Below are 24,488 nucleotides of genomic sequence, written 5' to 3' on the forward strand. Positions count from 1 at the left end.
AATCTTCTCATAATTTTGTGGCGGCAAAAGATTTGCTTTTGTATGAGAAGAGCACACATGCTTTCTATGCTACGATCGAATCATAAACGCTACATAATTTCTCATCCGGAGGGTGATGTGTGTGTGGGTTACTCCAAATACAATTCCTTCCACGATTTTGTTGTATAGGTGTCGCATCGAGCGTTCATTGACGGCAAAAGCAGCATGTTTCCCATTCCATCGCACTGTGTGAGTCGATCGGCGTGTAGATAATGCGAAACAACAGCTGAGTGAGAGAGCGCAAAAGCGAAAGAGAAGAGATTGTGGAAATAAGCATATCGTGCCGTTGTAGAGTGCTGGGTCCGTATCGCAATCGACCAGCGGAAGGAACGTCCGCCAATCAGTATACGTGTGCATTTTCACCGGCGAAGTTCGGTAGTAAAAATTTTCGTTTTCGAAGAATCGTATCGTACTTATGCGGTTCATGTGTAATTTTATTTTTGCCTTTTTGTGAGTGGAGAAAAACTAGCTGTGCAGTTAATTCACTACATATGAATGATATAACGATTATCCGAGAACACTGTAAATGGTGAGTGCAGTGCTCATTTGAAAGTGAAGGTTCTAATCGATTTTAGGACGAAACATGATGATTTGCCATGAGCCTGTTTCATCATCCGAAATACTCGAAGCATAATCAGTTGGCAAAACTAATTGCACGTGTAGTGGGGTTACATCGTGGGCAGCTTCTAAAACACGTGGAGTAAAAATACAGCAAAAATGTGAATTAAGCAGTTTAACGCGAAATTATATAAAGTATCAATTTTCGCCGATCACAAATTCAACATAAAAAAATCAATTCCTCGTGGAATTAATTGGGTACACGAAGTAAGCAAGACTGATTTCATCACCATGTTCACAACATCATACCGTTATTATTTGATAAAACATCGCTCATACTTTGTACGGTGCGCACAAAACAGCACATGTCAACCTATGTAAAAATAAATCCACGGTCTGTGTATAGCTCACGGAATATGCAATCACAAACGCGCACTCTGGTTGAGTCTGAGTGCTTCATATTAGAATGTTACCCCTTTTCCAGTACGAAAGCAGCCGTCGTACGAAACCATACCTAGTGACAATTATGCTCTTTTCTTTTCGGTGCTTTTTAAAACTTGTTTGAATGTGTAGTGCATCGAGCAAAACAAGAAAATATCTACCAATTCCACGATTATGCAAAACCTTGAAATCAGGCCGTGACACTTGGTTGTAGGAGCTAAAAATGGTTGAATGAGAGGGGGAGTTTTGGAAGTGAAAGTATTCTCGCTGTCGGTTTAGGTTTATTTGAATGGAGCGATGTTTTGTGGAACTCATTATTTGCTAGCACAACAGAGCATTTGTCATACAGAGCATATGATAAGATTTCACGATACAACTAGCTATTTGTAGTTTATTCCATTTTTCAATATTTGTACACAGCTGTGAATTTCAACCAAACTAGTGCGACCGAAATAAAAGAAGAAATTATGAATCAATCGACCGTAGTTTTTTTTTGTTTGCAATAAATTGGATGTTCTTTCAAATACAGGATATTAGTCATATAAATAGACACATTTTCCTTAAAATGGATATCATGCAAGCTTGAATCGCGATGAAACCAAGTTCAAAATATTACCAAATGAAGGCACTAGTAACCGCTAGTTGAGTAACGTTTTGTTCCCACGCTTCGTTTTTTTTTTGTTTTTGGAGATATGATGATGTTGAATTAAAGAGGCTTTAAACTTTTCAGTTCATTCGCCTCTAAAGGTTTTTGGAGAACAACTCACAGTAGTTTCTATTTGTTTTCGGTGCACTAAATTTCCTAGATGATCTTCGCTGTCTTAACGTAATATTACTGTTGATATTTGTATTAGAACTCAGTTGAGGTTTCTGGACTAAATAACACTCCTTCTATATATCCTGAGTGGTGTATCACAGAAGATCTGGGCATAAGTTCCTCAAAAACAACAATTATTCCTTCCACCAAAAAAAGAACACAACATCCGCAGTCTTTACATATTGGGGAAAAAGAAACAAAATGCAGCGCTTCAGCGAAATATATAGGTGTAATCCTAGATGCTAAACTATACTGGAATGCTCACTTAGATTCAATAATCAGTAAGGCAAATACAGCCCTATGGATATGTTCTTAAATGATAGGCAGAACATGGAATCTTTAACCTGGTATGGTTATGTGTGTCTACACTGCCTAGGATATCCTATACCTCATTAGTATTGTGGCAAACGATTAAGAAGACTGTAGCTACCAAAGAGAGCGGTCCCAGTATTCGTAATGGTTGAACCATGTTCTGTGCTGATGGGTCGAAATCAGTATCAGAAAAGGTGCCGGAGTGTATGGTTCCAGAACAAAAATCTCTGTAGCTATGGGAAACTGGCCTCCAGTTTTTCAGGCAGAAATAGCCATCTTTTTTTGACAAAATGGTGGCCGTTTGAAAAACAAAATGCGTTTTAAAACGTTTTTTCTTACGTTTCCCGATTTTTTTTTAAATAGTAAAATTCAAAAAACATAATTTTTTAGAGGTTCATGCGATAGAGAGATGCATACAGATTGTATTCATATACCTGCTCTCAGAATTCGACATGAATCGGTTCGGAAGAACATGAGATGTCGTGTACGTTTGAAACTAGTTTCGAGAAAAACGCGTTTGATGTTTATTGTTATGGCCGAACCAGGTTAGATACCGCATCACTAAAATGGTTCTAATTCGATAAATAATGGGATTCTCGATCAGTCCTTTCTAGGGTATATTCTTGAATGCCTAAACTACAGAAATATGAAGGAAAAAAAATATTTTTTATCAAATTATTAGACTAGAGTATTGCTTTAAGTAATTTTTGCAATACAGATTCACTACAGATGTCTAACACAACCGTTCATTGGTGCCTGGTGAAGAATGGTTTCGTAAAACGCTGCAGTGGATGGGTTAGGCTGATGTCACATTAGGCGGATTCGCCGCCGCGGATATCGCGACGGTTTTTTTCTTGATTTGAAATCGCTTCCAAAACCGCCCCACTCTGTGTGACATAGCTCATTCACGATACACTGTAGATTCTCCACTGCGGCTTTAATCCGCCTAATGTGACATCAGCCTTACATTGAACGCATCTCCATTTGCGAATCACTACATCAACGCATCTAAAACACGTGTCATATTTTGCTCCGAAGAAATCATACACTGTGTCTTATTGGACTGAAAAAAAAAAATCTGTATTACGAGCTCCTACTCTCCCAGATGGAATCCCCTATCTTACGGGCCCTGCATCTCAATTGCTAGTTGGCTTAAGAAACTGTTGAAGTGCCCAAATCTCAGCTTTCAGTGGAGTTCGAGAGCTGTCCAAGGGCCTACATGGTATCTGAACACTAGGTTGCCAATGAAAGTTACCCCATAAAAATTGTTCACTACCTCAACAAACCACCCAATGCAAAATAAGGGAAATTGGATCTTTCGAAAAAAAAATTGTTGATGTCAATGTCTTAAAATTGCATGAAACGTCCAGAACTAGTGTCATCTCGAAAAAAATTTTTTGTCAAAAATCGACACTCCGGGACTTGTTTTTTCCGAATACGAGACGAAAAGTATGGTTTACGGTGCCAAAAAAAAAATAGTTATCTCGATTTTTCAAAAAGATGTTGATGCGAAATGTTGATTTGCACGATAATATACTCTATGCACAATATGAGCTCATTCGGATTCGGACTTTTTCGAGGTGGTGAACATTTTGTATAGGGTAACTTTTTGAAATTTTTGAGTCGATTTTTCCCATACATTCATTGGCACCCTACTGATCACTTCTAAGGCGAGATTGAGGCCAGAACTATCCAATATGATGGGGGTCGAATTCCTCCAGGAAAATGTCACATCTAATGTCGGCTTCACAATCCGGCGAACATTTTTTGTAGTTTGGCTGGGACTCTACCTGCCGTCTTCACCAGATATTTCTTTCTCATATTATCATTTGTTCAGGTTCTTGTATGAACTATGGATCACCAGACAGCATGAAAATACAAAACGGTGCATATATAGTCGAATAAATGCATGTCTATAAAAATGATGCATTAGATTTTTTCATAAAATCGGTATAAGTTTTCAGAGCAACCTAATATTTCCATTGATTAACGAAGCTGTACAGAAAAATATTGGTTAATGAAATCATCAATCACGACTTTAATGCAGGTGTTTAGTATTGATTAGGTTCATTTTAGCCGCCATGCACCACCCAACCAAGTTTTGTGTAATGTAAATGATGCTTTGAAGAGAAAATGTCCTACATTCATTAACTAATCTTGATAGCTACGATAAATCTGCTGATCTGCTAAGCGGATCAGACACTGAATAATATCTATGAGTATGAGCGGGCTATTCGCCCGCAAAGCGAATTGAAAACTCACAGAAATCAGCAAACTTGTGTCGGCTTTTAATAAAAATGTGTGAGATTAGATCCATGAGTAATATTTTCATTTGAACTTCAGCGGACAAAAAAAAAACTAAAAGCAAATGGAAGAATGTCCACGTGGACAAGATAGGGAGAGGTATCAGGAATGTCCACGCTTGTCCACGGAGGGGGAAGGGGATGTCTAAAATCGTACTGTTTCGGTCCACGTGGACGAATAGGCACCAAAAATGTTCCAAGAACCAAATCAAACGCTGGTGTGAGTGGGTAACAATAGCCAGGACTTCAAAACGGAAAAATATAAATTTTAATGAATAAAAATGTATTTTGAATATTCCTTATAATTTCCCGGAAATGTTTGATCAAAGGTTTTTTTTATCCATGCATACAATGAATATGCATATTTGCTAAACAGTAAACTGCTTGACTTGTGTCGAATATTTGTACAGGTATATCATCGATTGTTACGAGTCATACCAGAATGCTGACTACATCAGTATATCGTCTATTGGTAAATATAGCGCCGCGAAGCATGTTATTTCTTGGTCTCTTTTAAATCAATGTGTTTGTACCCGATACCGATGTGGAAAGGCTGTGATTCACTCTTTTCTCGAATCAAAATTCTGTACTCGATGGAAGTTTCCTGACATTTGTCCGTAAAAAGTACACGCTTCAGCATATTCTGTCCCAAAACAATATACCTTAATTCGGTTACATATGTGTCGTACACAAAGAGAGCTGTTCATCCGAGCGACACTATACATGCGATTGTAAACAGCGACGGTATAATCAACGTTTCCTCCTCAAATAATGCCGGAACGCATCCCCGATTATGTGAGGCAAGACAGAGAGACAAGTCAGGTACTACGAGTGGAAGTCCATCCTACCCTTTCATAACTTGATGAACCGCGAACGTGGCCGCGCAGTGGTATGGAAGATTTGCTCGAGATAATGGCGCGTTTGCCGCTCCGTCCACCGGAGGCAAAAATGCCAGAACTGTGAGTGTGTATGATTTGCATCACTCTTTTCACCGAAAGTGGACACTATTCTAATTTGATCACGGGTAATTCGCTACATAGGCACAAAACGACGGAGACATAATCCACCCGCTAGCGGCTTATCGTTCGCGCCATTTAGGTCGGTGAGGCCTATTCGATGGCAGACTCTCGTTAAGTAGATCCCTCCCCTCGCATCCGTGTGTTTAGGCGTAGACAAAGAATCTGGTTGAGATGATTTATAGGAGGAGTGTTGGCGAAACGAATGAGGTTTTGATTGAATTATCTGGCACTTTTATGTGATACTTGTGGCGCGAGATTGGCCTCCAGAATAAACATGGTACAGTGAGTATAACGTTGAGCTTCACGATTTTCCCGATTCGATCGGTTCGGTGACCTCCTAAGGGTATCAGACATAATTCTGTGAAAACAGCTGGAGTTTTCGAAAAATCTGCTCGGTAGGATTATTTCTCATTATCTTCTTATATTCCGAAATTGATTATACTTCGACGAGATTGGATTGATCTCACTACCAGTGTCATCTAAAGCCTTGAAGGTTATATTTGAAAATAAATATTTTCTGCTAGAGTGATCGATACGGAGAACTCGAAAACCTCTTAACAAAAACTTTCGATGACAATACTTGTCTCAGTTCTGCGATGGAAGACGCGTCCACCGTAACGACCCATCCTCGCTCGCAGCCAGTAATCAGTAACTCTTCGTACGCCGCTCGCAAAGCAAGTTGAACGGAAGATCGCTTAGTTTCGGTGTGTTTACAAAAAAAATCTTCGCCCACTTTTTCGCTGTACGCATAATGCAGATGGAAACATATGTAATAAATAATTGACCACAGCCGAACAACCCAGCATCAATACCAACGACGTCGTGTCCAAAAATGGTACTCGCTTATTTTCGATTCCTCCGATTCGAGTTGCTTTTTTGAGAGTTTTTACATCCGCCACTTTTTGCTTGTCCCCGTTTCAGACCCCTGGCCGATGAGTTCAACAACGGACAAAGAAGGTTTTCGATGCAGCTAGCTGAGAAAGTTACTCCACGGAATGAGCCAGCCAGTGCGAGTGCACATGCCGAGGCAACGAATCCGGCACTTTGGGAACCAACAACATTGCACATAGCAATAGCTCCCATTCGAATGTGATAGTTTATGGTAATAAGTAGCAAACAAACCAATGTTGTGATTGTTAAACTAGAAGTGATAAACGCGTTTATGCCTTACTGAGAAGCAAAAAGTTGCAGTGACGCAATAGTGAACCAATTAGATTACGTAGAACGCAAACCGCGAGTGTTTACAAAACAATGGCAAAAGTGGCTGTCGGAGATAATTTGGCCCCAGTGCAGGGGTTTACTCAGAGTCGTCGATCGAGCGGGGCGAGTTCCCAGCTACGACCCGACCAGAACAACGATGGCGGCGGAATCGAGCTGAAGAAAGAACTTGGCCTCATGGACGGTGTGGCCATCATTGTGGGAGTTATCGTCGGAGCCGGGATTTTCGTGTCCCCCAAAGGAGTGCTACTGTATTCTGGCTCAATCGGTCAAGCGATTATCGTGTGGATTTTGTCCGGAGTCCTCAGCATGGTGGGCGCCTTGTGCTACGCTGAACTGGGTAAGTTTTGTTTGGGTTATTTACAAATTATTTCGTTTGCGCTGTGCTCCCTATTCACTTAGAAGAAGGTGCCGCTTCAGATATATTGCCGAAATTGAACGGAGCGTGGACGAAGGTCATAGGAACATATAAAGTGATAAGAATTATTTGAGATGATTATAGCATTCGGTATACGCATGAACTAAGTTATCAACCCCCTGGCAGCCTGTTATCTGTGGCCTCTTTTGAAAACATAAAGAAGAAACATTTAATTGCTATCTACTAACGATGACATATTCCGATGTGGTGATAGTAAATTGTTGATGTTTACATTTCTTTTGTAATGGTTTTATATTGCTTGCAAACTGAATTACGGAGCATCATAGTCCATAATAACAGATAATATAATAGGAGAGGTTGCAGTCAATGAACGGACGCTCAATTAAAATGATCAGCTAAGCTCAGCTAAGACTATGTATTAGACTGGAGAAAAAGTAATCCATTGGCAACCCATTTTGTGAAATTCAAAACTTCTTTTAAATATGCTCCAGATCGCCCGATTTGGGTTAAATATGCACCGTTTTGTTGTAAAATTTGTTGCCATTCCAAATGTAGCTTCATATTGCCTCTCTCATAGAAGTCTTGGTCCTTATTGGCGAAAACACTCTAGCAATAGATTTTAACAATCGTCTCTTGATTCCATTTTTTATCAAAATTTTTGCAATGCGAGAAAAAGTTGGTAATCGTTCGGTGCCAGTATCGGACTATATGATGAATGCATTAAAGCATCCCAATCAAGCTCCCGGAGTTGTGTGGCCTTGCGTTGTCCTGATGGAAAACAACACCTCTTCTTTTGGCCAATTCTGGACGTTTCAGGTTGATCGCTAGCTTCAAATGGTCCATTTGTTGACAGTAAAGGGTGTGTCACATCAAATTGCATCACGGAAAAAACGCTGTAGAAATTCGCCCAGTAGACCGATCCTTTTGAAAATTTTAGACAGTAAAATAAAAACTATTAAACAACTATTGGCATTTTCTTTTTATTCATACTTCGAGCCGAAGCCTGTATGCTCGCACCTTCCTCTTTACCCCGTCCATAAGGTTCTGTACAACGTCAGGTTGTAGTTTTTTTTTTTTTTGAACAGAAATCCATTTTCTCTTGAAGTCCGCCTCCGATTTGACAACTTTTGGGTTCTTCCGGAGGGCCTGCTTCATAATCGCCCAATATTTCTCTATTGGGCGAAGCTCCGGCGCGTTGGGCGGGTTCATTTCCTTTGGCACGAAGGTGACCCCGTTGGCTTCGTACCACTCCAACACGTCCTTTGAATAGTGGCACGAAGCGAGATCCGGCCAGAAGATGGTCGGACCCTCGTGCTGCTTCAATAGTGGTAGTAAGCGCTTCTGTAGGCACTCCTTAAGGTAAACCTGCCCGTTTACCGTGCCGGTCATCACGAAGGGGGCGCTCCGCTTTCCGCAAGAGCAGATCGCTTGCCACACCATGTACTTTTTGGCAAACTTGGATAGTTTCTGCTTGCGAATCTCCTCCGGAACGCTGAATTTGTCCTCTGCGGAGAAGAACAACAGGCCCGGCAGCTGACGAAAGTCCGCTTTGACGTAGGTTTCGTCGTCCATTACCAGGCAATGCGGCTTCGTCAGCATTTCGGTGTACAGCTTCCGGGCTCGCGTCTTCCCCACCATGTTTTGCCTTTCGTCGCGGAGCCTACTGAACCTTGTATGTACGCAGGCCCTCCCGCTGCTTGGTCCGCTGGACGAATGAACTTGACAAATTCAGCTTATTGGCGACATCCCGGACCGAACTTCTCGGATCACGTCTAAACTGCTTAACTACGCGCTTGTGATCTTTTTCACTGACGGAGCATCCATTTTTGCCGTTCTTCACCTTCCGGTCGATGGTTAGGTTCTCGAAGTATCGTTTTAGTACTCTGCTGACCGTGGATTGGACGATTCCCAGCATCTTACCGATGTCCCGATGTGACAACTCCGGATTCTCGAAATGAGTGCGCAGGATTAATTCACGACGCTCTTTTTCGTTCGACGACATTTTTCCAAATTTACGAAAAACTGACAGTGAAGCATGGCCAACGTGATCTATACATTCTTATCTGATTATAAGCGAAAGCTGAAGATATAATTCCTAAAAATTAAATTACTACAGCGTTTTTTTCCGTGATGCAATTTGATGTGACACACCCTTTAGACATTTGAATTTTTCGGTCTTAACTCCAATCATCTGATTGTTTGTTATGTTCATTTCTATTCGCAATGCCATGCTCTCACAGTTTGAATAAGTCTTGCTTGACTTCTTCATCTGCACCGGATCTGGCTGCTTCGTTAACTATAATGGATATTTTTAGGTGGACATATCTCTATAGTCAGACATTTTTCCAGCTTGGAAGATTCTGATGGCTCACAGTAAATCGATGCCATGAGATGAGCAAACAGGTATGGTTATGGTTTTCTGAACAGATAGAGTGCGTTCTGATTTCGACTCTTTTTTGGCATCTTTGTAACAGTTGCCACAACTGTTTTCATCATGTAATATTTTCGGATTATTCATTAACTTATTTATTATTGGTGTGTATATTTATTGAGTGTTGTTTATTTATTTCCAAACATATTTATTTATTTATCTATTTATTCAATTATTATTTTATGGCTGTATACATTCCATGCCAAACCGATATAGTGGTTCTCAGATTTTCATGAAAAGTGCTAGTTTTGTTCTTTATCACAAAGCATTAGACCCGATTTTCTTTTTCAGTAGGGTGACCATTTCCATTCTAGGCTTGTCCAAAAAATCAATTTTTTCCTCTTTTTTTCCCCAAAATGACTTTTTTCAAAAATTCATAACTTTTGAAGTTTGAGACCGATTCAGATGATCGGCATATCAAATTAAAGCCAACCACCTCTTTTTTGAAAAAAATACTACACCTGCAGAAAATTTGAATTTTGTTCTCGTTATTATTGATTGTGTTCGTTTTTTATTGTTTTCATAGTTTCGGAACCAAGGGCGCTATATTTATTATATATTTTCAGAAAAGCTGAGAATTTTTCACATAACGTGTGTTGAAACCAGAGAGGCGTTTTTCTTCGTTTTTGAGTCATGATTTTTCAAAGTTAACTGATGGTCCAGAAAACCATTTTTCATTTTTTTCCAAAAATTTATTACTTTTGAACTATGAACTTTTTGAATTTTGGCTCAATCGCCAAATTTTTTCGACCAATGAGTGTCTATTCGCGCAACGCTTACTTTCGTAGCCTTGAGTTCGGGAAGGGAAATGAGAAGGCTGTATTTAAGGATAGTCGATCGAGGCAAGATGTACGCAAGGGGATGCTTTGGTGAAATTGTCTTCAGCTGAGCTTGAGCTCTGAATCGCGAGATGCCCTGCGGTTTATCTGAGGACTACAATGTTCATCGATCTTTTTACTAAGTACAGCAAAACCTGTTTTATGCGGTTTTTTGTGCGATTTTTTTTTGTTCGGTATATGAAAAGCATATTTGACGAAGTTATCGTCCATTTAGTTTTGCCGTAGAACTACGTCTTTCAGGAAGGGTGCCCAATCAGAAAACAGGTCATGTTTTTATGAATTAAAGTTAACGTTAATAACTATTTTCACTGTGAACGAATCCTCATGATTTGCATACCAATCGAATCGGAAATTTTCTAAGATTTGGTTGATATGCCATACATTACAATTCGCTAATCTCTAAACACTTTAAATTCATGAAAACTGAAAAAAACTTCCTTTTTTCCCATACATTTGTTCTGCCGATTTGTGTGCTAACCCTACCCGTATTTCAAATGCATGAACTTTCGCGGTTCGAGAACTACGTAAACATGAAATGCGCAATAATTTCAGAGGGAAATGTAAAATACAATGATCATTTGACAATTCTTCCGTTCACATATTTTGATAGTCCTAGGCATCATATTAAACGTAAAAGGACGTTCATCAAATTTAATTGTAACGAAAAGCATAATCTATTACAAAAATTTCTATGCATTCTAAAATAATATTCGAAGTGGTAAACAAGTGGATTTCATAATATAATCGCGTAGTTCTACGTCGAATATATGCGGTCGTGTCCAAGATACAACCCTTACAATTTTTTTCGATGGTTCATATGCATTTCAGTGTGAAAAAGGCATATTTGCGTCTAAATTATCCACTTCTCAAATCATTTCCATCGTTCCATCAAATGCTCTATGTTGCGCATGACATGATTTCTAACAGCAACACATTTCGACATGAAACTAAAAGCACAAGCAGCCACGCGCAACCGAAAAGGCAGACTGTCCCATCGCAAAGCAGGGGAACAAAAGGAAATCGGACGGTGAACGGCGTGGATTTGAGTTTTCTTGGGGAAAACTTTTTTTATGTGGTCCTTATCTACCGCAAAACAAAGTTTTTTTCAAATTTTGTACCGAACACGATTTTAGCTTTAACTGGTGAAGTTTTGCACGATTTTTTTGTATGGTCACTATCCCCCGCATAAACAAGGTTTGCCTGTACTGTCCGACGGCGCAGAAGCATTATGTGTTTTGTTCGCGCGTTCCAAATGTAAGATCTATTGTATAACGTGAGGTTTTGTGATTGTAATTTGAATCGATTTTCAGTATAAACATTGTTTCTACGTATCAAATAAACGCTCAATTGTTTAAACGAGCAAAACGCGACTACAGGTACTAAAAACATTCAATTTAAGGACTATTGCTAAATGTAAAATAATTAGAACTGGGAATTAGTTTATTGGAATTCAACATTGATATCTGGCGAAGCAATCCGTCGGAGAAAGGCAATGTCGTCATCATAGCGCCTATGACGACGATGTTTCTCATCAGATCCTTCTGCTGTTTCTAGGCGATTGTCTGCTGCCCTGACACGATCAGCCATTTTCCGCATAAATATATTCATTTTAGCAAGATACTTTTTCGTCGTTTATCCAGTTGCTCTGACCTCCGGCCCAAAGTACATGGAACAATGAGGCCTCTTTGCTCTCGGTTTTGCTTTTCAACTTCTGTTGCAGCACCATCGGTCAGCCGGAACCAGTCTTCCGTTCGACGCTCTCGCCATGGCTGCTGCAAATCTATGCTTGCTACGATTGGCGATGAATATGTGGATTCAGGTGGTACGGTTCATTTCCTAAATCAGTCCATTTTTTCAAAGCATACGTCAAGTGAAAACCTTGCATATAGCTACGCTGCCTCTCCAACAACTTTAAAACAAAAAAAAACAAAGAATGCGAGAAGTAAATCAATAATAGATCGCTGGTGATAAAGAAAGGGATCATTGTTCCCGGCGATAGGAAAGTGCCTCATTAACGCGGTAGCAAAAATTTGGTGGAGAAAAAAGGGAGTGATCACCCCAAAACGAGTTGTTCACGCCGTTGGAAAAATGACTATCCTAAATATGTAGACTGCCCCTGAGATTCCTTCACACGTTAAGCCCCAAATTGATATTGCTGCGCATTCCATTCAGCCCGCATTAAGAGCGTTTTCGCCAGTGCCGGTTCCAGCTCGCAAAGAAACTTTTTGCATAAATAGAAAATAGTCAGAAATTCGTCTAGAAAGAACTGTCAGTCCCAGTCAGTCAGCTCTTTTCTACCAAAAAGCTCAACGTCGGTTCATAGGGACCGATGTGTTAGGGAAAGACTGCATGCTCGCGCACCTACTTACAACTTCCTTGGCTTGCACTGATATGAAATCCTTTTTAATTCTTGAGTTTCGGTCGTTCACTTCTTGATCCGATAATTCCCCCTATGATACAGTTCTCAAAGTCCGTATATTGATTTTTCGGAACTTTTGACATAGGACTACGTCTAACCGGAAGATATAGGGGGTGAAATGGAAATCTAGGCACTGAACAAGTAGGAAAAAATGCAAGATTTGGAACGCTTATAACTCGAGCATTTCTCAATAGATCGCAAAGGTTTTTGCATCAATTGATAGGAAATATATCTACGCATCTATCATAACGAATAACATTTCATTTTTCTTGAGATAAATAATTGAATAATTGTGAAATATCAAGCATTGTCAAAATGCACTATGTGCCCATTTTTGATTGGTTCATTTTGTGCTCCTCAAATCGTACCGACCAAAACGGGCAACCACAGCAGCAGCGAAATAGAATGAAACACGATTGGATAGGAAAAAGAAAAAATGAACGAAACATTGGTCGCAGTCTCACACATGCGTAATTCTCGAGCCAGCCAGTCAGCTTAAAAATCCCTGCTCCGCTGCCGTAACGATCGCTTTCTTTGTGTGGACACCGACTGGACAACATCGTTGCTGGACGAGCTGGACGGCGAGGGATCGAGTGCCTTTCTCAAGGCAAGAGGGCGGAGGTGGTAGCGCTGAAGTAGAGTAGAGTAGAGTTTTCAAAGGGCCTTTCTCAAGGCTAGAGACGAATGAACTGCAAAAGTTTAAAGTCTCTATAATACAATACCTTCCTTCCTTCCGTAACGATCATTCTCATCTAAACCGTACACCACATCGGTTCGCATCACAACACATCAACAAACCAACCCAAGCAACCATGTCTGGACATGGTAAAGGAGGAAAAGTGAAGGGAAAGGCAAAATCCCGCTCGAACCGTGTTGATCTGGAGTTCCCCGCAAGGGTAGCTAGGCCGAGCGCGTTAGTACCAGTGCACCAGTCCACCTAGCCGGCGTTATATAGTTTCGGCCGCCGAAGTGATCGAGTTAGCTGGCAAACCTGCTCGCGACGATAAGAAAACCCGCATTTGGAACAGAACACATTCGGTTCGGTGGACATCAAGACAACAGGCAGTTGCAGCGAGTAGCGAGTGGCAGACGCAATCGCAAAACGGCATCAGGTAGCAGAAAAAAAATTGTTCTTTATACAAACTGCTTTGGTGGCAAATCCAGAATAAGGCGGCATCGAGGGCGTTCGAAATGGATTTTTTCAAAACCACGTGTACTAAGTTTTCTAAATTGGAACCATTCCATAAAACAAGGCGCTTTTCAGGGCCATTAAACCTTCCAAAAAAGAGTTTAGGAAATAAAGTTCAATGCTCTCTAAAACATTATCCAAAATAATAATAAAACACAAATTGATTTTTTCATAATTTGTTTGCCAGGATTTGATGAGTATGTAAATTTGGCAGTTGTTCTGAGCTTATTGATAGTTGGGGACTTTCCTGATTATTCAATTTTCACCAATTCTTAAATTGTTTCCAGATTGAAAGTACAGTAATTTACAATTAGTTCGACATTTATCTAATTGAACGGACATGTAATGCGACTTATTTAGTTGGACATTTTTGTAAACATAGAGATCCAAATTATGACCCCACATTGAAAGTCGACACTGTACCACTGTCATCACAAATGTTCAATTACAGGTTAAAATCGCCTCCAATGCGACACTGAGTGGCGCTTCGGCACGTCGCATTGAATGTAATTTACTGTACAACATGTCACATAGCTGGATGGGATGAAATTTTCCAACTGTGAAAGCTGTGGCGAGTGGCAAACGCAATCGCTAAACAGAAAGGTTTAGCCGAACAAGATGGGGATATCGAGTGATAACAATACAATAAACTCTTTAGATTGAAGATAATTTTGTGATCCTGAAAAGGACCCTTTTTAGCCTGCATGTGAATCCAACGAGCGAACAAATCGTAATGAATGTATTTTTTTGCCATCGCTCCCTTTTAACGCTCATTCGTTCGTCTCGTTGGACTCGCCCCTCTGGCTGAGTCTGCCGTTTTGGTTCTATCCTGTGAGTGTGTACCGCTAGAGTATAAAACACGCGGACCCCAAAAAAATATCTTATTTCCTTTCAAACATCGGCATCGTGGACGTAACAAAGGAGGACAAGTTAAGGGAAAGGCAAAGTCTCACTCGAACCGTGCAGGTCTCCAGTTCCCTGTTGGTCGCATTCACTGATTGCTCCGCAAGGGTAACTAGGCCGAACGGATTGGTGTCGGAGCACCAGTATACTTAACAGCGATTATAGAGTTTCGGCCGTCGGAGTGCTCGAGTTGGCTTGCAAAGCTGCTCACGACAATCAGAAAACCCGCATCAAGAACAGAACAGCTTCGGTTCGGCGCTCATCAAGGCAACAATTAGTTTCAGTGAGTGGCAAAGTGTTTCTCTGGCACGTCGCATTAAATGTAATTTACTGAACAACATGTCACAAGCTGGATGGGAAGAAGTTTTCCAACTGTGAAAGCTGTGGCGAGTGGCAAACGCAATAGCTAAACAGGAAGGTTTAACCGAACAAGATGGGAATATCGAGTGATAACAAAAACACAACACCAAAGGTTCTTTTCAGAACCATCAACATGTTCATAAAGAGTAAACAGTAAACTAATCCATTTTTCAGGTGGATAGATAGGTATTCACGTAGGAGAAGAAAATAAAACAATATATTTAAAATATATATTTAACAAAAACTGTCCCTTTTGTATAGTCCTACGTCACTCTGGTTATGTCCCCGACATTACCTATCCGTCTTTTTTCTTGCTTCCCATGTTTGCCCATAACAAGTGGCATCTAGCGGTGGGTGTTCGCATAAAACTCTATCTTGAGAGTTTGAGAAATGCCATTTTGAAAACTTTGAGAACAGCTATTGACTGGTCGCTGACCTGGCGATTTCTGGATGACGTTTAAACAACTGATCTCCGCTGTGTATCGGAAGTGTCGGTCTCCATGAAAAAATAATTCGCACAATAATCGCGCACAAATGGTATACTATCTTCAAAATTTCAAGGAATTAGTTGGAAAAAATGGAAGATCTGAGCATTAGAGTAGTTCGGAACGCGATTTGGAAACATGGAGAGGAATGCAGCTTCAGAACAAAAAGAAATTCGGGAGAAAACCGTGTCCGGTAGACAAAACTTCGGGATATGGCCAGAAAGGAGGGACCGTCGGTACCGTCCGTTGTGCCAAGGTAAGATTGACTCTAAAGACATATAAGAAACAGTATAAATATAAAAAAAAGTCACAGGAGGGTTGTGTCCGAGACACGACCGCATAGTTGACGTAGGCTTCCGTTAGACTATCTGTTGATTTTGGACATGTTTGAAGAATTACATCGTTATACTCTTTGATAACGATTCGGTGGCCCTGAAAAGGGCCGTTTTGTTTGGTTGTTGGGTATTGTTTGTTCACTCCACCAGTGTTTACCGAGTGATGATGACAGAAGGATAGTAAACAGTCGTTGGATGGTGCGTATCAGATAAAAGATACCGAAGTGGAACGAGATATGACGAAAACCTCTGTGATCCTAGACGAGATGCCTTCTGTGTTATGTAGGGATGAAATAAAGAGAATATGTAGTATAAAATAATTACCAATACCGAACACAATTGTCACTTTTCCTCATCAGTAACATGTTTTACTTTATTATAGAGAAAACATATTTAAAATGGAAAGGTAATTTTCTTTTATAATTTTTACTTTCTGAGTGTCTATTCAACCCAATGCGAATTTTAATTGGACTAACAACACCTTATACTATATGTAGAGCATATGGGGAATCACTAATATTTCTTCACTTTTCCAATCTTTCTCGCCGTATAAACTTTCCTTGGGTGACAATGAACACAACAAAACAGATAGCTTAAACCAAACGATCCGTTCTCGAGCGAGAACACACCTAGGTTTTTATATATGAAAATTGAAATAAATCGTTTCACATTTGAAGTCACTTTTAACACAAATGCTACCATATACAATTTTACACTTACACTTGTACTAAATTTTTCACAATACACGATCGGTCATTGATATGATATTTCACGAAGCAACCAACTTCAAGTTCCAAATTTAAATTTCATTGGCTAGAATTAATCATATCACTCACCTTATTTACAATATAAAAATGCCCCCGACTTGCATTTATTTGCAATGCCGATTTTCCCCAAGCAGCTTGGTTTTGATGTCTCTGTTAGGGAACACATTTCGGTAGGAACAAAATTTCCCCCACTTTCATGTGTTTTTAATGTCGATTTCCCCCAGGCAGCTTGGTTTTGATGTCTCTGTTAGGGAACACATTTCGGTGGGAGCAAAATCTCTCTCTACTTTTATGTATTTGCAATGCCGATTTCCCCTAGGCAGCTTGGTTCTGATGTCTCTGTTAGTGACCCGCCGCATGTGCATGTCTAAACGAATTTTAATGTCGTGTGAACTTATTCGAGAACTATTTTTTTTATCCCATTTTATTTATTTAAGGCTCATTAGCATTTTAGCTGTAACAGAGCCGAAGATTCAAGAACTATGAATAAAAGATCAGTATAAACAGTAAAGGGTGTGTCACATCAAATTGCATCACGGAAAAAACGCTGTAGAAATTCGCCCAGTAGACCGATCCTTTTGAAAATTTTAGACAGTAAAATAAAAACTATTAAACAACTTTTGGCATTTTGTTTTTATTCATACTTCGAGCCCAAGCCCACCTTCCTCTTTACCCCGTCCATAAGGTTCTGTACAACGTCAGGTTGTAGTTTTTTTTGAACAGAAATCCATTTTCTCTTGAAGTCCGCCTCCGATTTGACAACTTTTGGGTTCTTCCGGAGGGCCTGCTTCATAATCGCCCAATATTTCTCTATTGGGCGAAGCTCCGGCGCGTTGGGCGGGTTCATTTCCTTTGGCACGAAGGTGACCCCGTTGGCTCCGTACCACTTCAACACGTCCTTTGAATAGTGGCACGAAGCGAGATCCGGCCAGAAGATGGTCGGGCCCTCGTGCTGCTTCAATAGTGGTAGTAAGCGCACTGTAGGCACTCCTTAAGGTAAACCTGCCCGTTTACCGTGCCGGTCATCACGAAGGGGGCGCTCCGCTTTCCGCAAGAGCAGATCGCTTGCCACACCATGTACTTTTTGGCAAACTTGGATAGTTTCTGCTTGCGAATCTCCTCCGGAACGCTGAATTTGTCCTCTGCGGAGAAGAACAACAGGCCCGGCAGCTGACGAAAGTCCGCTTTGACGTAGGTTTCGTCGTCCATTACCAGGCAATGCGGCTTCGTCAGCATTTCGGTGTACAGCTTCCGGGCTCGCGTCTTCCCCACCATGTTTTGCCTTTCGTCGCGGTTAGGAGCCTTCTGATCCTTGTATGTACGCAGGCCCTCCCGCTACTTGGTCCGCTGGACGAATGAACTTGACAAATTCAGCTTATTGGCAACATCCCGGACCGAACTTCTCGGATCATGTCTAAACTGCTTAACTACGCGCTTGTGATGTTTTTCACTGACGGAGCATCCATTTTTGCCTTTCTTCACCTTCCGGTCGATGGTTAGGTTCTCGAAGTATCGTTTTAGTACTCTGCTGACCGTGGATTGGACGATTCCCAGCATCTTACCGATGTCCCGATGTGACAACTCCGGATTCTCGAAATGAGTGTGCAGGATTAATTCACGACGCTCTTTTTCGTTTGACGACATTTTTCCAAATTTAAGAAAAATTGACAGTGAAGCATGGCCAACGTGATCTATACATTCTTATCTGATTATAAGCGAAAGCTGAAGATATAATTCCTAAAAATTAAATTACTACAGCGTTTTTTCCGTGATGCAATTTGATGTGACACACCCTTTATAAACAAAAATTGTCATCCGTGCTTGAGGAAAGGATTCGTGGAAAACTCCATGTATTGAGGCACTGTGTAGATGTAAAGAGCATTGTTCTGTATGTTCAAACAGAAAAATAGAAGACGCCAAACTAATTATTTTTGTGATACATGCTAAAAATATCACACAAAGAAGAATTATAGCAAACATTTTTTTAAACATAAACATGAAAACATTATTTAGTAAATACTTATCAGGTGTTTACAATAAAATAAAGGAATCTTACTTTCTTACTTACTTTTAATTACTCAAACACAAAAAATAACATATTTTTGAAAATCACACATCATGTAGAGTGAAATATGCTCTTTCAAATGCCGCCAATAAACTTTGTTTACGTTTGCCCCAGAAAGAATGACAAACAAATGAAAAGAGCATGTTTTTGGGAAGAAATATCAATAACTTTGAGTAAAGTTGAGATATTGACAAGTTCTGCATCGAAAAATGTTTGTATTAGTAAGCTCTAATAGTCTTTCGAAGACAGTTTGCATGTAAAATTTGAAACATAAAAGTTAGAGCAAAAAAACAGTTTTTTTCATGATGACCCTAACATAATTTAGAAAAAAGTGCTATATCGGTTATTTCCAGAGATAGAGAAAAACTTTGTTCTACAAATATGTCTCAAATAATTGTAGCTACAACATTGCTGAACTATGTTTACCTTTATATATAAAGATAAGAAAGTTAGATTTTTTATTTCATCGACAATTTTGCTCACCCTATTTTTGACAACATAAAAGCGAGCGCTCTATCATGAGTAACAACTTTGTCTGAGACAGTTTTTGTCTAGAGAATAACTGTCGAGCTCTAAATGGTAATTTCTACCTCAATGCATCTCCTGGGCCATTGTGCAGTGTTGTTTATTTATTGTAAAGCTAGCCGATGACGCAGACTTTTGCATATTTTCGCCTTGGATTGAACATAAGAAAGCAGCAATACACGCTGCATATGAATGCCAAAATGACTCTCATTCAGACTGATTCGAATGTTATATGAATAAAATTGGTGAGTTGGGAAGAAATATTATTGAGATCAAGCCATAACTAATTTTGGATAGTTTTTAGAAAAATCTGCAAATCTGTATGAAAACCAAAAAAAAATCTGTAATCTGTATCTAAAGATTCTTGGTTTCAAAAAGTCTGAAAAATCTGTATAAATGCACATTATTCTGTAGATATGGTAACGCTGGTGATAAGTAGCGGGGCTAAATTCATGTCACGTTTTCCGCCACATGCACTGTTGAAAGATAAACAGCTGTGTGTGTGTTTTTGTTCTCCTATTTTTGGACGTTGTTCGTGCTAAGTGTGTTTTCGTTTGTTTACAATAATGGTCGAGGATCAAAGTTTTCTCCGAGAACGCGTCTTTCGGATGCTTGGACAGCCCGAACCCCCGGCATGTTAGGTTTGACGCTACTCACTCGGCCGCGGGAGCACCCGAAACCCGTATCATCAATTGTGCTGAATAAATGGACCTCAAGGTATTCCAGACCATGATGGCGAGGGTTCCGGAAATTTTGATGAAGATTGAAGGTGAAGGGCCACTATTTGTCTAATTGTTTCACACCTCAAACGCACATTGTCTGGAAAATTGAATTTAAAAAAAACATAAAAAACGTGTTCTCATTTAGTCCCGCTACTCATGACTCACCCATCAATCATGGACGGAACTTATGTCTAGTGTTATTACAAAACGCTTCCGGGTGACTCGTGTTACACTATTCGGATTAGTTAAAGTGTTGAAGAGACGGATACATTAATCTTTACCGGAAAAAAAAAGAAATGGTTTGGCAAGCCATTTGTAAGTGTGGCATGCTTTCCGAGCCGTTCGAGATCACTGACACAATGAATACAGCTATTTACGTTCGAGAGTGCCTGGATCGACATTTGTGGCCGGCGATCCGGAAGCAGTACTCAGCACTCAGTACTGTTTTGGCCAAATTAGGCATCAGTGCACTACTTAAATGATACGCTGGTACACATCCAAGCCCATTTCGTACCGAAGGAGATGATTCTAGACAATGGTACTAACGTTTCTAGAGGAACATCGCTGTTTTTTAGTACTTAGTCGAGATATCTACGCCAAAAAATAACACGTCTTGAATGTATTCTGAGTGATGAAAGCTCTGAAATACGCGTGACCACAGTGCAAGTCGATGAAAATTTCTTTGACGAATAGTCTCCCGACCGAAACGGGAATCGAAGCCGAACCCCCGGCATGATACTGTGTGACCCTAACCACTCGATTACCGAAGTACCTTAGCAAATCATATTTGACAAAACAGACCAGCAGATTTCATCGCTAACTTTGCAAAAAAACAGGAAAAAGTGGCCAAAATTATCACAGATCAGTCTGTGCAAAAGCTGATGGGTGGTCCGGGATTGAAAATTCCATCATTGGCCTACGATTAACTGGAATCTGATTTTGTAATAATTTGAAATTAGTTTGAGATAAAAATTGAGATTGCTCATTAATTGTGTTTATATCGTTCATTTTAAATCGTGCTTATATATAATGAAACTCTATACCATCCAATGCATCCATCCAAAACTCTTTTTATCCAATGCGATTCGTAATGTCGAGTGTTATCTCTAGACAGAAAGCTGTCCTGCAATAAATTAGATTATTTACGAGGGGCACTCGATAAGTTCTGAGATAATAGAGTAGAAACAATTATGTGTTGTCGCAATTTTGCCTTCAATCAACCAACTTTTTGTCGCTTTTGTAGCACAGAGGAGAGCCAGTCTGTGCCAATCCACACGAACTTGTATTCGACGGTTCGTCAAATTATGCGATTTCCATTGCGAACAAATCGCTCAAGAATGCGTCAATCCCACTGTATTCCTCAAATTTTGAAGGAATATTGAACTTTATATCGTGAAAATTTCAAATTCGGAAAAACTTAATGAAATTTTAAACTTATACTCGTTCTTGACTCTCCTGTATTATCCAGCAGAATATAAATTTTCACAATTCACTTAAATAAACAACAAAGAATTCAACCTTATCTATTTGCGTACTAAAAATTGTCACATGACGTTTAATGAAATCAACGATGAATCATGCACACACTTGATCAAAATGTTAAGTAAAAATAAAGAAAGTTTGGCAAATGTTTTAAGAGAGATTTCGACACCTTCAATTTTATGGGAGTGCCACCATAGCCGATTCAAATCCGATTTCACGTTCCAGCCCAAAATGCGTCTATTTCCATAAAAGCAAAACGAATAATCATCAATTTTTTTGCTCCCCCCTTTTCTCCCAAGGCACCATGATCCCAAAGTCCGGCGGTGACTACGCATACATCGGGGAGGCTTTCGGCCCTCTACCAGCTTTTCTGTATCTTTGGGTAGCGCTACTGATCTTGGTGCCCGCTGGTAATGCCATAACGGCCATCACGTTCGCCCAGTATCTGCTGCAGCCGCTGTGGCCCACGTGTGAACCTCCGTACGAATCGGTGCGGCTGCTTGCCGCTCTCATCACGTGTGAGTATAAGACTGAATTTTTGTCATGTCACGTTTAGGAATTTATAATCGGAACTTTTGCTTTTCGAACTGGAATTAGGCCTTCTGACGGCGATCAATTGCTACAACGTGAAATGGGTGACCCGCGTGACGGAAACTTTCACTGGAATGAAGGTGCTAGCGCTGCTGGTGATTGTAGCTGCCGGTGCATGGTATCTGTGTAGCGGCAATACGGAACTGCTGGAGAACCCGTTCGAAAACTCCAAGGTCCAGCCAGGGTTCATCGCGTTGGCGTTCTATAACGGGCTGTTTTCGTACTCTGGGTGGAATTATCTGAATTTTGTGACGGAGGAGCTGAAGGATCCATATCGGTAAATTTAATCTCACATAGTTTGGTAGTTTTAATCCTTTGACATGCACTTTTTTCAGGAACCTTCCACGAGCAATTTGCATCAGCATGCCTATGGTGACCATAATCTACGTAATCACCAATATCGCCTATTTTGCTGTTCTTCCACCGGATGTCATGTTGTCTTCGCAGGCTGTCGCTGTAGGAATTAAATAATTCATTGAGTATCTTTTAGGCACTACAATACCACTACTTTTAGGTGACATTCGCTGAGAAAATGCTCGGATTTATGGCATGGGTCATGCCGCTGTTTGTTGCTTGCTCAACATTTGGATCTTTGAATGGTGCAATTTTCGCTTCCTCTCGGCTGTTTTTCGTGGGAGCCCGTAATGGTCACCTTCCAGCGGCGATTTCGCTGATCAACGTAAGCTGTCTTACACCGATTCCATCGTTGATATTCCTGGTAAAGACTGTTGCTTCACATCGATACGAGTTTAAAGGCGCCTTAACTATAGTTTTTCTCAATTACAGTGCCTTCTGACATTGGTTCTTCTGTTCATCCGAGATGTTTTCTCAATCATCAACTATGTAAGTTACGTGGAGATATTATTCATCTTTATTTCCGTCGCCGGATTGCTGCAGCTACGCAAAAAGAATCCTGACGCCAAGCGGCCCATCAAAGTAGGTTATCCACATCGAAAGCCCGAAAACTGACTGATCGTTTCATGCTCTTTCTTTTCAGGTGTCCTTAGTCGCTCCGATCGTATTCCTCCTGACCGCGGGATTTCTGGTGATATTCTCCGTCTTCGAATCACCCACTGAAGTCGCAATCGGCACCCTCATCATAGTGCTGGGCATTCCAGTGTACTACGTTACGATCCACAAGCCCTGGGCGTGGCTGACAGCCAAATCTCAAGCGATCAATGTGCTCTGTGCGAAACTGTTCCTGTGTATGCCCAACAGCGAGAAGCTAGACTAACGAAACATGTCCGCCTGGAAGCTAGCGTGTTTTGTAAATAGATCGCTCGACAGTCGAGTCGAGGCTCGGATCGTCACGTCCGATACGAACTGGCAGTTCGCTAGCAGCCTTAATAGTTTCACTACATATCGCATGTGAATGTATATAAAGAGCAAATTTTCAACGAGCGGTTTTTTGACAGATCCCCGTATGTTAAGATTCAAACGTGAGATAAATCTCTCTATTTTTGTTTTTTTGCTCAAACTTTTTATGCACAACGAATAATCTATCAGAGATCTTGTTTTTCATAAGTTCACAAGAAGACAATCAAGCATTGCGTACTATTGTATCGCGTTGGAGCTGCAGAACATTATGAACCTACAGTGTTATTAGATAGGATGGCATTTATTGAAATGGATACAACATAACAAAAGTTAAGACTGTTTTGAAGCAATTTTCCATGGTTTTGTTATATAAGATTTACATCTCTAAGAAGTTTTTCTACGTATAGCTTAAGTAAGGTTAAATAAATAACGCATTCTTTTGAAATAATCATCGATAGTTTTGATATCTAATCACCTACTCATTTTAAACATAACATGCCCAGGTAATTTTTTAAAATATTTTTGACGTAGGATTACGTCTTTCGGGAACATATTGGGGTACAAATTGAAAATCGAAAATTGAGCACATCGTGAAAATTGTCCAATTTCAAACGCTTATTGCTCAGTCATTCCATGACGGATTGATGAAATTTTTGCGTCAATCGATTTCGAAACTTCATAACAATTTTTTTATATTGAAGAAAATAATATATGTCATGTAACTAACTATCGAACAATTGAAAAATCTCAACCCCTACCCTAACGGAGATACCCACTTCTGATTGATCGAACTTGACGACACATGCGGCGGGTTCCCAACAGAGACATCAAAACCAAGCTGCCTGGGGGAAATCGGCACTGCAAATACATGAAAGTAGGGGGAGTTTTTAGTCCTACCGAAATGTATTCACTAACAGACCCATCAAAACCAAGCTCTGCATATAGTATTAGGTGCTGTTAGTCCAATTGAAA

The 24,488-nt window shown here is 40.2% G+C and overlaps 1 protein-coding gene across 3 annotated transcripts; it reads left to right on the forward strand.

Annotated features, from left to right (window-relative positions):
- Positions 1 to 349: 349 nt before the first annotated feature.
- LOC129769686 (Y+L amino acid transporter 2) lies at positions 350 to 23,964 on the forward strand. 3 transcript variants are annotated; one of them, XM_055772099.1, is made up of 8 exons: positions 350 to 568; positions 6,411 to 7,047; positions 21,908 to 22,126; positions 22,206 to 22,476; positions 22,535 to 22,655; positions 22,714 to 22,917; positions 22,986 to 23,135; positions 23,197 to 23,964. In XM_055772099.1, exons 2-8 carry the CDS (start codon positions 6,741 to 6,743, stop codon positions 23,431 to 23,433), a joined length of 1,509 nt encoding a protein of 502 aa, XP_055628074.1. In that variant the 5' UTR covers positions 350 to 568; positions 6,411 to 6,740; the 3' UTR covers positions 23,434 to 23,964. The 3 variants fall into 3 exon arrangements, with proteins under 3 accessions (XP_055628074.1, XP_055628075.1, XP_055628073.1); XM_055772100.1 differs by lacking the exon at positions 350 to 568 and adding an exon at positions 647 to 864; XM_055772098.1 differs by lacking the exon at positions 350 to 568 and adding an exon at positions 6,054 to 6,324.
- Positions 23,965 to 24,488: the final 524 nt, after the last annotated feature.

This window comes from Toxorhynchites rutilus, chromosome 2 (genome assembly GCF_029784135.1).
Source record: "Toxorhynchites rutilus septentrionalis strain SRP chromosome 2, ASM2978413v1, whole genome shotgun sequence".
NCBI classification, from domain to species: Eukaryota; Metazoa; Arthropoda; class Insecta; order Diptera; family Culicidae; genus Toxorhynchites; species Toxorhynchites rutilus.